At 53.7% G+C, this 16,098-nt stretch overlaps 1 protein-coding gene across 12 annotated transcripts in view; it reads right to left on the bottom strand.

The window, feature by feature from the left end:
* MYLK (myosin light chain kinase) overlaps nucleotides 1–16,098 on the bottom strand; it is a 247,068-nt gene that overhangs the window by 71,461 nt on the left and 159,509 nt on the right. For 9 of the 12 annotated variants that reach the window (XM_072964016.1, XM_072964017.1, XM_072964021.1 and 6 more), the window contains 6 exons: nucleotides 15,155–15,352; nucleotides 14,199–14,448; nucleotides 9,874–9,945; nucleotides 7,875–9,430; nucleotides 3,514–3,564; nucleotides 752–868 (listed from right to left, as the gene is read on the bottom strand). In XM_072964016.1, coding sequence (XP_072820117.1) covers nucleotides 752–868; nucleotides 3,514–3,564; nucleotides 7,875–9,430; nucleotides 9,874–9,945; nucleotides 14,199–14,448; nucleotides 15,155–15,352 — 2,244 coding nt within the window. Of the gene's footprint in view, nucleotides 1–329; nucleotides 440–751; nucleotides 869–3,513; nucleotides 3,565–7,874; nucleotides 9,431–9,873; nucleotides 9,946–14,198; nucleotides 14,449–15,154; nucleotides 15,353–16,098 lie in introns of those variants that run through there. The other 3 variants (XM_072964024.1, XM_072964025.1, XM_031680433.2) reach the window with 2 other exon arrangements.

Genomic DNA, 16,098 nt, shown 5'->3' with positions numbered 1-16,098 from the left:
GGAACCTTACGAGGGCCGCTTTCCCTCCCTGAATGGCCTGGGTTTCCCACCCTAAACCATCACAAGGTTTGTTCCACCCCAAAGTCTCTAGTTCTCACTCCATCCCGAGGAGAGAAAGGAGAGTCACAAATACACTGCCTGCATTTCTTTAGGACAAATCCCCATGCCTCACAATGTGGACTTGCCCCTCCTCACACGGAACTCCACTCAGACCTGGCAGACCTCTGTCCCCACATGTCTCTCCCTCTTCCTCTGCTGTATTATGATTACTTATTTCTTCTTGCAGAGGCAGGCCTGTCCCCTCTCCCCGAAACTCAGCCCCAACTCACCTTCCAGAGGAAGTGTCCCCACAGGGACCCCACTCTCCGTCCTCCTCCTCAAGGGTCTGTCCTGCCAGCACTGACACTTGTTTGCTGCGGCTTGTAAAATACTATGTAGTCATTTTCCTGTGGGTGTGTCTCTTCTCCTCCTGCCCTGTGTCCGGCTTCCCTGCCTGGCATGTTGGGGTCAGGACTTGGGAGGGGGGCCGACAAGGTGAGCAGCCCTACTCCCAGCCGGGGGAGGGACCATCAAGTAGAGTTCCTGCTTTCCTTCCTGTCTCACTGTTTTGCAAAAGATGGCTTGACATTCACAAAGCAAATGCCTTAAGGAGGGGTGGCAGCCTTGGGTGCAGTTCTGTTCGGGAATGGTAGGAAGGGAGTGCTGAGAAGCAGGACTCTATGTGTGGCGGCAATGGGTGGGCACGACCTACCGTCCACGGTGACTTGGCAGGAGCACTCGGCCTGGCCAGCGCTGTTCTTGGCTACACACTTGTATAAGCCTCTGTCCTCGGGCAGTGCCTTCTCGATGGAAATGGAGCACAGTGAGCCTGAGGAAGAAGAGAAAGAGGAAGAGTTGTTTAGTAGACCAGGCCTGGGTTCAATCCGTGCCCTAACACCTGGAGCATCACAGGCAAGCATTACTCACATGGGCAGCCTTGGGAGCCTGGAAGTCAGAGGCCCTGTGGGAATCAACACCCGCTCCCCACCAAAGCCAGGGCACTTTTTGCTGAAAACTCAGGTCCAAAATAACTGACCCCTAAATACACTACCTGCTGGTACCCAACCCCACTTCCAGCAAATTCTCTTATGGGGATATAAGGGAAAGGCAAGAAGAAGAGAAAATATAGTCTCTGCCTTTGGAGAGCAACAGAAGGGGCAGATGCACACAGGCGCCCACACTGCGCATCACCAGGAGAGACAAGCAGCAGTCAGGCACAGTGCACAGACTACAGGAGGGACAGGGTAGGTGAGGATGCTCTGCCCAGCGCACAGCATTGATTCTGGGATTGCATCCTAGAAAAGGATGTTTTGAACAAAGAAGTGGGTGGGCGAGGGCAGGAGCCCCTGTTCAGCAGGGACACTGGCCTGTGGGAAGATCAGTTGGGAGGAGACGGTGATCAGCCTGAAACCCCGGAGCTGGCTTTTCAGAAATGGTATCTGAGCTGAGAATTATGGACAATGAGGGGCCCTGGGCTGGGAGAAGGGTGCTGGGGGGTTGTCTCCCTTAGTGCAGGGTGTTTTGGTCTCCTCAGAGAGGGGTGGGATGGCCTTCTTTCCCATGAATCCACCCCTGCCTAAGCATACCTCTTCTGGTCAGACTGGGCATACACAGGATTCTGGTCCTCACCCATTCTAACTCTCTCATCCCAGGCTTTGCTACTTCCCTGGGTTGGGTGGTTCTCTTGGAGTGTGAGGATGGGCCAGCTGAGGACTGGGACTGCTGGGCCAGACAGGAGGGCAGCAGTCCCCTAGTTCCTGCCATCAGACACACACACCAGCCAGCAGCATGGCGTCCTGCCCAAAGCTGCCCTGTTGTCAGGGCAGCCGTCATCACACGAGGAAGAGGACAGAGCCAGAGCCGCACGCATCCTGCCGCCTGGAGCCACTGCTTTTGGCCACCTCCCTTACCACCACATTACGCAGCACAAGCCGTTGGCCCTGAGCGGGCTGAGCTGTGTGCATCCCAGGTGTACAGGTGGAGCTGCATGGCCAGGAGGGAGGCCAACAGGCCCTGCTCCCAGAGGGCCTTTGGTCTCAAAAATACCAGCACCCCCATCAGACAGATGCATAGACGTGACTAACAAATCCAAGGATATTCAAAGAGAGGAGGGCGACGTCAGTTCTGCCAGAGAACCTCACTGAGGCTGGAAGAGAATGCAGAGACATAATAGTTCCCTTTACTTCTCGGCACCTGAGTAAAGTCTTAAATAGGGAGACCTGGTCCTACTGACCCCCTGGGGCAGGACAGCTGATCTGCGCCCCTCACTCCTACACTCTCATTTCTACCACCCCTTCGGGAAGGGCCTCACTACGCTCTCCCACAGGGGAGGGCAGTGCGTCAGGACCTCTTCTCCCTGGGGTCAGGAGACAGAATTTGCAGGAACTGTCACAGAAAGGATTTAGGTTGGATTTTTAGGACGTCTGTCATGAGAGTGAGAACCATGAGGCACAGGAATCGGGGAATGAGGGTAACTATCTACTAGAGAGAGAAATTTGCATTCATCTGGGAGGGCAGGGAATGGGAAGATGACCTCTGGCCCCTAGACTTGAGGCTCAGAAGAAACAGACCCCATCTCCCTCATTTCCCTCAGTCTGAGGCTATGGCTCTGGCAGCAGATCCCCCACTCCCAATGAACATCCTGGTCGAATCCTTGATTGCCTTTCAGCTTCAGGTCCCCAGGTGCCTTCAGCCTTAAACCCAAATGCCACAAACTGCAAGGACAGTAGTGAGACCCCCAGGAGAGGTGGAGCATGCAGACCACAGCCCTCGCCTCTGATGGGGGGAAGCATCAGAGAAGGCAGCTTTTCCAAGCCGCTCAGGGCCTGGACCCCCGGCCACATGCGTGGGCAGGGGGAGGGCCCCGGCAGGCCCTGGGCGGGGCTAGCCCAGATTGAAGCATCTGGTATTTCCTGTGGGACAGCTTATTCCTGACCTCCAGAAGAAAAACTGTTTCCCAGAGTTTTTTTGAGAAGCCTCAGCCTGGTGGGGAATTTTGAGAGGGAGGCAAGGGGGATGGGAGCGGTCACCACAGAACCAGGGATCCAATGAATGGCTCAGCTAGCACCATCCCTGGGAGAGCCCTCACGGCCACTGAGTCTGAAGACTCCATCCTGCTCTTTTTCCGAGTGTGTGGGGAGAGGAGAGGCGGGGCCCAAACCCTAGACGCCCTATTCCGAGGCTGTCCTCAGTCAGCACTGTCTCCTGACCTAGTTCCCCTGGCATGTCGGGACAGTGCGACTCAGCTCCAGGTCACCTCCTCAGGGACGGTGCCCTCCATGCCACCTGTAAGCAACCCCGGCCACAGATGGACCTCTTCTGTGCCCTAAATTCACCTTCATCAGAGCAAGTCTTCCAAGGCCATTTCTGGAACACACACCTCTTCCCTACACTAGCTCTTGGAGGGCAGCGACTGTGTCTATTGCAAATGTTTTTCCTGAGTCTGGAATGCAGTCACGGAAAAAAAAAATTTACCATTCTGAGAATGACCAAGGCGTATTTCTGTGGCAGGTGATCTGACAGGATCTATGCAAAAGAAAGTCATAAACACTTCATCAAACATAACCTACCACTGAAAAAGTTAATATAGTTTCTAAAAGGAAAAAAAAATTCCTAGTCAGAATTCAAGTGGATTATGCACACAACAAAAGGGGCCAGAATACTGCCTCCCACACAGTAGGTGCTGTACAAATCCGTGTTTTGCAGGACGGACTTACACAGGTTTTGAAAAAGCCTTTGCAAGATCCCACACTGAAGACAATTAAAAATGAATCATTGGTGGACAACAGCAACAAAAATGAATCCTCATTATTAGATTCGAAGAAATGTTTGCCAGAGAGAGAAGCCTGGCTCGGGGAACAGGAAATAAGGCATAAAGATGAAAGCACTTCTCAGGAGCAGCACAGAGCTCACTGGCCGGCCGCTGGCCTCCCACTCCTCGGCCAAGGCCTGAGCAGCTCTGCCGGAGGTCCAGGAGGGGCCTGGGGAGGCCACCCTGCAGGCCCGGAGGGCAGACCCAGCTGTTGTAAGCGAACACCATCCGCCCAGCAGCTCCAGGGATGCAGGAAGAGCAAGGACTTCTCCACACATCCCTCCAAGAATTTACAGTCAGATCCATCTGACTGCCACCACACCTCTTCTGCTCTCCTCGGCCCTAAATGGAGTGGACATAATCGTGTCTAGGGGAGGCCTGCGGGCAAGCCCTAGCTAAGCTATAGGGTTCAGAGAAGTCCCCCTGAAACCTACGAACAGCATCCACTAGCAGCAAATGCACAGATACACACATTGATGGGGAGAGAACGCAAGAGTCAGTCATGGCCAAAGGCCCTGGTGACAATGGTCTGGGAAGGGGTCTTGGAGGAATCCAATCTTGATCTTAGATAACAGACTGGGGTTCAGTGCAATGGAGCAAGAGGGGTTCAAGGAGGTATGGGTGGAGAGGATGCTGAGTGTGGTGTGAAGGATGGGGAAACCCACTTAGCACCCCCTTCTCCCTACAAACCACCTCAAACACCAGCCTCCTTGTTCCCACTGATGCCATCACTAGGACCTAGGCACCCACACGCGGACACTCAGTGGTCCTCCACTCCTTCCTCTTCTTTACCCCTACCCCCACTAAGACAGGCAACAGGTTCTATTAATTCTACCCTTGCTTCTTGAACTGGTTATTTCCTGTCTGTGGCCATGGCTACCTTGTTAGTCCAGGCCTCACCACCTTTCTCTCCAACCTCTTCAGTAAGCTCCTTCCTTGTGTTTGGGCACAGAATCAATCAAAACCCCTAAACCCCAGCTGTGTCCATTGCTCCCCATTCCCAACTCTTACATGGCCCTACTGCCTTTAGAATTGAGTTTCTTAGCATGATGGAGGACGGAACAGGCCGTGCTTCCCTCTCCACCCAGACCACTCTGTGAGCGGGCTTGCCTTTGCTGCTGTCTGCTCCCCTGCCTGGAAAGCCCATGCCCTCCCTCTCCTCACTGGGAGCCCTGCCTGCCTTCAAGGGTCAGGTCAAGACACAGCTCTTTCACCACCAGCCTTTCCCTGCGGCCCCAGCACTCAGTTCCCTCTTCTGCTCCCAGCAGCTCATCACCAGCACTTGACTGGAAGAGTTTTATCACTGTGCGTGTGTGTTCTCTCTCTCCAGATCTACTGAGAGCAGACCCACTTACACCTCTCGGAGGACCCTACTCCCTGCCATGGGGCCTGCTGACATGGTTACTGATAAGGCTTGACCACGGGCCTTCTCCTGGGGACTGTGTTTCACCCCACTCTTGAGGACGTGGAGAGTGAAGTTCTAGAGAAGGGGGTGGGATGGTGGACAGAGTGCCATTGCTGTTTTGAGGCCAGGCCGTCTCCCTGCTGTGGAAGGTGGACAGGCCCGTTTCGAGGTCTGCTTCCTCCGCTGCAGTGAAAATACTTGAAACTCACAAGCCCAGAAGGCACCAGCAGGCTTCCAGCCTCTGGACAGCTGTTGACAGTGTTGGGGGTAAATAGCCACTAGCGTTTTCCCCTGATAGACAATGCTCTTGGGGAGCTGATCAGGGAAGGACAAGTATGCCGACACACTAACAAGAACTAACAAAGAGGTGACAGAGCATAGTGGTCCAGGCTCGGGAACTCAACTGCCCGTGTTCCAATCCCAGCTCTGTTGCTAACTAGCTTGGGCAAGGTCCTTAGCTGCTCTGTTAGATGGGCAGTATAGTGGTTATGAAGATTAAATGAGTGAAAAGTGTAAGATGCCTGGGCCAGTGTCTGGCACATGGTGTTCAATTAGTGCAAGCTATTACTTTTCAAAGGAGAACTACAAATATTTAGAATATTTTTTAAAGTTGGATTTGGGGCTCTCTCTATAATACCCTCCAACCCTCTCCAACCCCTCCACCCCCGTCTCTCTCTAACCTCTCCCTGCACTGGCCTTTTAATCATGTCTTCTTCCTCAACTTTGGCCCTAAACTGTCCCTCTGAGGTGATTCTGTGGTTGGCCTTACTGGGGTAGCTAGTGTCAAAGGGTCTCAGTGTCCAGCAGATACCACATAAGGCATGCTGGGTGTGAACAGCCAGTGTCTAAGGGCTCAGGTGTGTTTCTGAGACCAGGGCTGAGGTCTGCTTGCACTGCTTTGTTGCATGGACTGTTTATAAGCAGCTGTTGGTGGCTCTGCAACTTCCTCGCCACTTCCAGAACAGCAGTGTGGCTGTGGGCATTGCCCTCAGTTGTCTCAACATTAGCCTCCCTGAGGGTGTTACAGCCATGGACCTCACACTGTGTGGGCCTGTGGGACTGTACGTGTCCCAAGGACAACGGCTGCCCACCCTGCATCCTTGCCCAGAGAGGTCACCACAGGCTAACTCAGGAAATGCTCCCAGTCAAGGTTTTAGGTCAGTTTTCCACAAAACTTTCCAACCAGGAAGGGCCCACAGGGGTGGCAGGGAAGGCTTGGACATCTCACCTGTCCCCCTCCATGGTGATGCCCCACTCCCTCCTGCTTGTGGACAGACTGAACTAGCAGAGGCAGGGGGATGGATGAGATGACCCCTGGAGGCCCCTACCCAGCTGAGGATTTTCACGTGAAAAAGCTATCGTGCCAACACATTAACAGAAAATATCCCATTTCTCTCTCTCCTGGCCAGTTTCCCCTTTACTCCTTCAGCAGATTCAAAACGCTCAGCGGTGACAGATTTGCTGCCTGAGTTGCAGAGTGAAGATAGAAACTTCTTCCTGAGCTGAGAGGGATAATGCTATCGTCTTCGAATGCATCATTTGGGTTTTTAAGAGGAAGGAAGAATGCCAGAGGAGGGGTGAGGGAAGGGTGGAGAGGGGTGCCCTCAGGGGACAGGAGGGAGGGCAGCTAGCCGGGGGAGTGCTTCTGACGCCTCAGCTGATCTGGATTTGACGGAACCTGTCCACTCGGGCCGCCCTCTACCCTTCAAGGGTAAAATGCCACCTCCTGGGAGCTCTGTACTCTGCCCTGTGCAGAGCCTCCAGCATTAGCCTGGAGCTCAGGCGGGACTCTATTCCAGTGCCGGCCACCAGAGTGGGGTGTGGGACGCCTGCTGGCCTTGAAGCTCCCATCCAGACTTGGGATTTACAAAAACATTGCAAACCAAATTGAGGGTCAAGGGAAAACACCCCTCTCACCTCCACCTCTTCTCTAGGTATAAACTGACCCATCTGAGAACTCCAAGCCCTGAAAGGCCCCAGATGGCAGGATTTAGGGCCCCCCCGCTTCTCCCCACAACCCAAGAATGTGAAATACCAGCAAACAAAAGTCTCATCCAAATTAGGAAGCGAGTGGCTCTGTCCGCCTGTGTGTGCCGCAGGGGCTGCTCAGGCTTTTGGATTTTCCCCTTCAAATCCACAGTGTTATCAAGGTTTAAGTTTCTGTTGACCCCCACATCATGCCCTGTCACTGCATACCCTGCCCTGAACCTAAAATGCTCCTTCAAAGGCAGTTCTCAGCCCCAATCCCCTGGTCAGCCCCAGCCCCAGTGCCCTCATTTTCAAGCCTGTGACCAGAGCCCTCTAGATGCCAGAGCTGGGGCATCAGCTCAGGCCCAGGGCTGCTCTGAGGAGCCACACCTGGGGGTTCCATGAGGGGCCCCTGCTGGACAGATGGCGAGACCCAGGCGTGTGCCTCAGGACCAGACTCCCATCCCTGACCCCAAGCAATGGAATGAGTGCCCAAGGTCCTGAGTGGGCACAGATCCCATGAGTGAGGGGCATAGAGAGTGACCATTCCCACCCAGGCTCTGGGCTATGAGCACCATCAACAAGTCAGGGCTCCAGGAGCTGACAGTGGCTGGGACAGAGCCCCCTTCCTCCCAGCCCCAACCGTGTTACCTTCTTGGGAGAGGATGATGAACTTGGTGGTCTTCAGGGTCTTCCCATTCAGCGTCCAGGTGATGGTGGCCGGGGGGTCAGAGGACACCTGGCACTGGAGCAGCAGCTTCTCACCCTCCACCACATGGACATCTTGTAGCTTCTCCTTGAAGGTTGGGACTGTCCCTTGGCTCTCTGGTCTTTTTTCATTTTCTGTGGCCCCTGCATGGCCCCTCTTGCAGTTCACATCATTCTTAACTTCCTTTTCGAGTTCCTCTTTCCCAGCTGGTTTTGGAGTCTCAGCTGGCTTGGCATTGCCCATGGGTTTAGGGGTCTCGTCTGGCTTGGCACTGCCCATGGGTTTGGGGGTCTCAGCTGGCTTGGTGTTACCCAAGGGCTTGGGGGTCTCAGCTGGCTTGGCACTGCCCATGGGTTTAGGGGTCTCAGCTGGCTTGGTGTTACCCAAGGGCTTGGGGGTCTCAGCTGGCTTGGCACTGCCCATGGGTTTGGGGGTCTCAGCTGGCTTGGTGTTACCCAAGGGCTTGGGGGTCTCAGCTGGCTTGGCACTGCCCATGGGTTTGGGGGTCTCAGCTGGCTTGGTGTTGCCCAAGGGTTTGGGGGTCTCAGCCAGCTTGGTGTTACCCAAGGGCTTGGGGGTCTCAGCCAGCTTGGTATTACCCAAGGGTTTGGGGGTCTCAGCCGGCTTGGTGTTACTCAAGGGTTTGGGGGTCTCAGCCAGCTTGGTGTTACCCAAGGGTTTGCGGGTCTCGGCCGGCTTGGCGTTACCCAAGGGTTTGGGGGCCTCTGCTGGCTTGGCGTTGCCCATGGGTTTGGGGGTCTCGGCTGGCTTGGTGTTGCCCATGGGCTTGGGGGTTTCAGTTGGCTTGGTGCTACCCAAGAGTTTGGGGGCCTCTGCTGGCTTGGTGTTACCCAAGGGTTTGGGGGTCTCGGCTGGCTTGGTGTTGCCCACGGGTTTCAGGAACCCTAAAGGCTGGGCATTGCCCACAGGCTTGGGACTTTCTGCTGCCTTGGCATTCAAGGCCTCAGCATTGTTGCTGCCATTCTCTGCTGGTAATTTTTTCTTACTGCCTAACACCGAGCGAAAATCTGGAGTGGCAGGTTTTGGAGGTGGTACCTTCTCAGGCAACGGGGTCTTGGGAGTCCCCTTCTTGGCCAGGACGGAGCGGAAGTCAACCTGCTGGGGGCTATGCACCTTCCTCTCTTCCTCTGACACCGTCTTGGGCTTCACTTGCCGCTGCAGGTTGGCACGGAAATCCATTTGCTCGGCTGGTATCTCCTTCAGGTCCTCTTCAGACAAAGTCTTGGTACTCACCTTCTTGCCCAGGAGGTCACGGAAGTCCAGCTGCTCCACCTCCTGCTGGCGGATGGCCTCCTCAGTGTGCTGCCGTGTCTCCACACGCCTCTTGAGCACCCCACGCACGTCTTCGCTGTCCTCCTCCTCTGGCCGCCCCTGCCCTCTTGCTGGCCAGCCGGGCCTCAGGCTGCCATAGTGGTCACCACCATCAGCACCAACTCCTCGGCTGCAGAGGCCCTCGCAGCTGGCAGGCTCCCTCCCCCTGCAACCAGTGAAGGGAAAAAGGAAAGTAGCAAGAGGAAAAGGGGCCGGGTAAGAAAGAGACGTCAGGGGAGAGCAAATCCCCGAGGGAGGGAGGGCGGAGGGGAGGGGAAGAGGAGGGGGGAGCTGGCCAGGCGGTGTTTATAGAAGGGAACATTGGTGAGAGGCGCTTGCTTGCTTAGTTGGTTTGTTACATCGGTAATGACTTCAGTAGCCTTATAAGGGTGTGTGCAAAAAAAAAAAAAAGAAAGAAAAAAATTCACCCCCTCTCCCTCCCCTACTCTCCCTCCCTCATTCCCCTTCCAATCTCTCTCTCTTGGCTCGGCAGCCTTGGCCAGAGGATACAAACAATCTGGGGCTGCTGGGATGGGCCTGCTGGGACCAGGAGGAAGGTGGGTGGGTGGTGGCATGGAGCCTGGCCCAGCAACCCCAGGGGGCACTCACCGCATGGGGGCTCTGGATGGGCTGCTCTGCAGCATCAGTGCCACCTGGCAACTGCATTCACCAACCCGATTCCTGAAGAATGCAAGGGATCAATACAGAACAAGAGGCTCTCTGGGCCGGGGGCCTCTCAGCCTAGGGCTGTGGGCAGGCAGCCCGTGGCCACAGGCTGGCGGGCTGGCTCCAGGGACCCTAACACGTCCACACCACACCTAGATTTATGGCAGAGTCTGCTCCCACTGTGGTCACCCTTTATTTTTCCAGCTCTTGTTTAAAAAGGACAAAAAAATAATCTTTTGGACAACAGCTAAGGAAGGCCTTAACAGTAGGAATGCTTTTCTGAGAGTATAGGACAAAAATAATACAACGAAACGGTCACTCACTCAAAGAAGAGTGAAGACAAACCCTGCTGGGGCTATGATGGAGCTGACTGGTCTAGACTGTGCAGCCCCAGGCAGCCTGCCCAGTGACCTTGAGTCTGACTCCATGCTCCCTTAATACAGAAGTAGGTCTTCCCTCTCCTCAGAAGGTCCCCCTAGCCACTAGGTCTCCTTCGCCTGCTTGTGAAATGAAAACACTTTCCGATCCCTACCCATCAGCCAATGCCTCAGATCAGAACTTTCTGTATTAAAAATCTAACAGGTGTCTCCTGACATGGGTGGCCCTTTCTCTGGGAGAAGAGCTCCAGCTTCTTCAGCCCACTGTGAAAACAATTCCATCTGCTCTGGTGTGCGACCAGCTGAGGGCCCCTATGCTCAGGAAAGAAGCTGTATCAAGCTCAGAACCCTGGTGGGCTTACAGCGGACCAACCCCGCAAGGCTGCCATCTGCTGGCTTTTCTGGGCTCTGACCAGCCAAGAAGGTTCTGCTCGGTCTGGGGGAAGCAGTTGGGGCAGATCTGAGAGCCAAAGGCAGTTCTGTCTGTTAATAACCATGTTTTTTGGAGCACCCCCAGCTTTCATGACTCACATCCACTACCTTTCTTGTCCCCACAACAGCCTAGTGAGGTCCAGAGCACTGTTGTAAAGGGAAGGAAGGGAGGCTCAGGAGTTTACGGGAGGCAGAGCGGGAATCTTGGGGTCGCCCGCTCATTCTCTGCACTTGGCCGTCTTACTGGCACTTCAGGGGCTGACACGTGCCCCAGATCCTCCCTCAGACATAACTCATTTCACTTAGTCTTATGGCAGCTCTGTGAGGTTGGGGGGTCAGCACTGTATTCATAGGTAAGAGAAATGAGGCTTATAATGGTTAATTTGCTTGAACTCATAATGCTGGCCAGGCAGAAAGGGGCTGGGACCTGGGACCATATTAATCCAAGACCTGCAACTTTCCCATCCTTCCCTACAGTGCTCATCAGTACAAATCTATTCTGGGACACATGTGTGTTTGTGTGTGTCTACGTGTACATCAACCACACATATATGGGGTCTACCCAATGGAAGCCTGTGGGTCCATGTTTGGGAACACGTGCATGTGTATAAGCCATCCCCATGTGGACCAAGCTGATACTTGTGGGTACCCGCCTTGCTTTACCTGGCCTCCGTCCCAATGGAGGACCAGAACCACCTCAGACACCGGCAGCCCAGGGTGCGGCAAATGATTCTTGAAGGCCCCTGGTGTCATTACCCAGGCTCTAGGACCTGCTTGATGGAAGGAGAGGTTGATCTTTTGTGCTCTCCCACCCTCCTCTTATCTGCTGGGGTCCCCTCCTAGCCACCTTCCTCAATGCTCAGGCTCTCAGGGGTGCAGATTCAAGGCTCAGAAAGCCTCATGTCTGGGGAGTTTGAGGGCCCAGCAGGCCCCTTTGCTCCACAAACTGCAGTTAGGTGCCCCCTCAGTGCCAAGACCTGGGAAGGCTGGGAGGGCCTCAGAGGCCTGAGAACTTGGCACAGGAGGCTAATGGGGCTTCAGTCAACTTGCAGAATAACCAAGGGAGGTCACTCAGGAGTGAGGCCCAACCCCCTGGCACCCTGCTCTTGCCACACTGCTGGCCAGTGTAAGCCACTCTGTTCCCGCTTTTCTTTCAAGCACAGGGTGCAGGGCCCAGGGTTGGTGTGGAGCAGGAAGACAGGATGCCCAAGGGCCGTGTTTTCTGGAGAGACACTGACCAGATGGCCCTGCTTTACCCCAGCCAAGCCCCTCAGAGGCTCTCAGTGGTGGGGTGCCCTGACCCCTGTGCTGGAGTAAGCTCTATCTCCCCATGGGGGAAGCAGATGAGGGCTTCTATTGTTTTCTGTTGCCCGCCTTGAAGGAGGGTGCAGGTGGCCACCCTGAGCACCTGGGCAGTATGAGGGGCAGAAGGGAGGCAGGGAACTGGGGATACCACAGCTGGCCCACTAAGTGGGTCATCCCTTGGCATGATCTGGGGGTCACTATTTCTGCAGCCACAAACTTAAACCTCTGCTGGACCTTTAAGGCAAATCATGTGTTCATTTGGAGCCTACAAAGTCAGAGACACCTGGAACCCACACCCCAGATAATCTAACCAGGTGAACAGCATCTTGGGCCATCTTTGGTGCCTGCACACACTCAAAGTCCAGCCTGCGGCTGAGGATGAGGCCCCTTCCCCCGTGCCCAGCCCAGGTGCTGCCACAGAGGACACGAGGCTATCACCCTATAGCTGGCACCTTTAACAAAGAACAGAAGCCTTTGTGTTCCCTGCCTCCCAAGCCCTGAATAAGATGCCCACTCTTTGGCTATAAAGCCTTGGACTCTGTCCCACTGTGAATCACCCACCCCTGGAATGGATTTTACATGCAAAATTAGTTTAAAGAACTAATTTCCTGGCAAATATCAATCTTTCAAATATTTCAGCTGGAATCTGGAGCTGATTTTTTGACATTTACCCTTTTAGTTCAGGAGACAAGAGCTCGGGAAGGGAAGGGGAGGTAGAAACCACCCACCTGTACAAACCCCCCACCTTCAGCAGGAACAGGTAGCACCTGTCCTACCCCAACCTCACCCAACTTCCTCCTTGAAAGGTGTTCTGTCCCTGGTCTAGGTCTGATTTCTGTCTAGGTCTGGATCTGAGAAAAGCTGGGGGGGGAGAGGGGCCCCTGGCAGGCCTGGTGCACTCCCCAGGGCAACTTTCCACGGACTTGCTCCTTCTCACTGGGGACAAAGCCAAGGCCAGGGCAGCAGCCTCCCAAAGGAACAAAGAAGCTGGACTCTAGGGAGGGAAAAGGGGCAAGGGCTGCATGCAAGGGGACTCTAGTGTGATGTCCCAGGTTCCCCAAGTTCCCATTGCACTTGGGAGAAACGAGGAACAGAGGAGCATCTGATTTAAAGACAGAGCTGAGGATTCCAGTCTGAGCTCTACTATTCACCTCTGGGTGGCTGTGAACAAGCCTGTGACCCTGAGGCCTCAGCTTCTCCCATTATTAATAGAGAAGGCAGCCAGATAACTTCTGAAGTCCTTTCCAGCTAGGACAGTCTAAGTTTTATGACTGTCCCCAGCTGGGCCCAGACAGTCTGCCTGCCGACCTCCCAGTGCAATCCTCCACTCTGGCCTGGCAGACTTCCCACAGCCTTGCTTTGCTCTTTCCTACCCTCCTGTACTCAGTCTATCCAGCAAGACTTTATACCCTTACCTCAAAATCCCACAAAAAGCTCATCTCTTCTAGGAGATGTGATGTATTATCTTGAAGCACTGCTCCTTCCATAAAGACAAGCTCTATTCTAACATATAATCAGTTTCCATCATTTGCATTGGCCTAGAGGAAGAAGAGTCTATCTTCTATTTTGGAGGCAGATTAGCCTTTCTGATTATAACTGGTTCAGGCACAAGGCAAAGGCTCTTGGTGTGTTCTGAGCATACCACTGAAGGTGGTAGGGTGACCAGCTGGCCCACGACCATCTCATCAGCTGACCACAGACATGTCATTATCTCAGCTAAAGTTTTCTGAGCCTTGCCTGGCTAAGTAGAATTTCCTAGCAGATTCAACAATGCCTAAGAAATAATCAATGACTATTGTCTTAAAAGTAATTAAGTATTGGGATGGTTTGTTATGCAACAAAAACTAACTGATACAAGAATAAGGCACATGCCCAGAAAGGACCCATGTGGATGAGGCACATGCTGGGTTTTGTCATTGCTGTAGGAAAACAATGCTCCATCATCACATACAGATACAGAGCCTATCTGTAGCTCAGAGCCTTGAACATGATGGACTCAGTACAGAGAAATGCCAGCAGCACCAAGCCTGCACTTTCTTTACCTTGAAGCCCAGCCCCACACTATTTCGTGGTTCCTCTGGCTCCCCAGTCCCAGGCAGGTACTTTGACAGAAGGTAGGGGGTTAAGGGAGGTTGGTAGGACACGCAGACTCACTTGAGCAGGATCTCATACTGGCCAGCGTGCCAGGGCTGCACGTTCTTCAGGACCAGGGTGAACACATCCTCATTCTGTAACACCTCGAAGTGGCCAGTGTCTTTGGAAAGGGCTTTGCCATCTCGGAGCCAGTGCACAGTGGGGAAGGGGTCCCCAGCTATGGCACAGGAGATGAGGACATTCTGGCCCAGGCAGGCTGTCACTGAGCGAGGCTTGCTGATGAACCAGGGCTGGGTGCCATCCTGAGGTTCTGTGAGTTGGCAAAGGGTTGAGTTAGAGAAGGAGGCCTTTCTGCAGAGAACATCCACTCAACTCTCCACAGCAATGAAGGCCGGAAGACAGTGTCTAATCCAAAGAATGTCTAGTCCAGAAATCACTTTTATTGGATATACAGAGAAAGCACATCCTTCTCATGGCAAATCTGCTGGATTATTTCTCAGAGGGTAAGATTAACATGCATTTGTATATCCAAAAGCAAGGGAGGTTGCCCAGAAGGTAGAGGGGTTCTGGGACAGGTGCCAATGATCTACATGATATATGTATGATTAAGAGCTATCATTTGCTTCATCTGTGCTTAACTTTTCTCTTCTCTTAAAGGTAGGTTCTCTAATGGCAAGGACTTTCACAGGCCATGACTCACCTCCAAAGCTATCACTGCCAAATTGTTAGTGTATTAGGAGATTTCTCTCCTAGCACTCTACGGAGCTTGTCACCAGTAACCCAGAGAGAGCAGGGACTTCAGAAGGCAGGGAAGGGAGGCCCTACCCAGCCAGAGCCTGAGATGTAGGATGCGGAGCTGGCCACTGGGGCTGGGATGGGACCAAGGGAGTCGAGGTCTATGGGGGAAACAAAGAAGGCTCACATGGTTTCCTCGCCTCCAAATCACCTATGGAGAGGCCACGGCAGCATGTCCTCCCCACCCCTGCCCCCATGGCTGGTCAGCGGGTCTGCCTCACCTTGCACCGTGAGCACGGCCTGGGTGCGGACCTCTCCTGCGCTGTTCCAGGCTTCACAGGTGTAAGTGCCTGTGTCCTCTGGGAACACCTCCTGGATACAAAGGCTGTGCAGAGTGCCTCTCTGTTCAAAGTGGAAGTCCTCTGACTCCTGGATTTCATTCCCATCGTGAAGCCAGATGACCTCAGGGGGTGGGTTCCCTGAACAGGGAGGAAGGGCAGGGGGGAAGGTCAGGGAGGCGCTTCCCTGCATCACGTGGCAAGTCTACTTAACGCTATGACATTGTACTAAATACCAAACTCTCCACGCTTCAGTTTTCCCATCCAGAAAATATTCTAACCCAGTCTACCTCACATGTTTGCTGGGAGGATTAAATAAATTAATACAGCCCCCTTAGCAGCCCACTAGAGAAGCAGATTAGAATAGCATCTGGTACAAAGGAAGTCCTCAGTGCGTGGTCATTACAATTACTAAATGACAGGTTTAGGGAAACTGCAAGAATGCAGAAGTGAAAAAATATCATTTCAGAGATAAGAAAACCCAGGAAGAATGGTTTTGAAAATTAGAATTCAACTGGTTTGATCAAACTGAGTGGTAGCTGGATCACTGGGTTCCCGGCAGACATGTTTCCTGCACGGCCTCACCCAGCGTGTACACGTCCAGGCAATGGCACTGTGACTCTCAGAAACTCCCTTGTCAGTTTCCACCAGCAGGAAAGCTCAGTTAGCACTTTTGGTACTGTGCAACTGTTGTCCAAGGGTGAAGATGGGCGCCAGGCTTTCCAAACACAGCCCACAGGGGATAGCATTTTCAGTTTTTACTAGTCTACTTCCCTGGGTAGTTTCTTGCTATCGTGGGGGCATAAAACAACGGCCACCTGTGAGGGTTTTTCTCTGCAGTAAGACCTGAGCCATTACGCTCTGCTTCCCTGGGAGTGACTGCTGAG

Source organism: Vicugna pacos, chromosome 1 (genome assembly GCF_048564905.1).
Source record: "Vicugna pacos chromosome 1, VicPac4, whole genome shotgun sequence".
Taxonomy (NCBI): Eukaryota; Metazoa; Chordata; class Mammalia; order Artiodactyla; family Camelidae; genus Vicugna; species Vicugna pacos.
The sequence above is the reverse complement of the archived record's forward strand: the minus strand, read 5'-3'. Positions and strand labels throughout refer to the sequence as shown.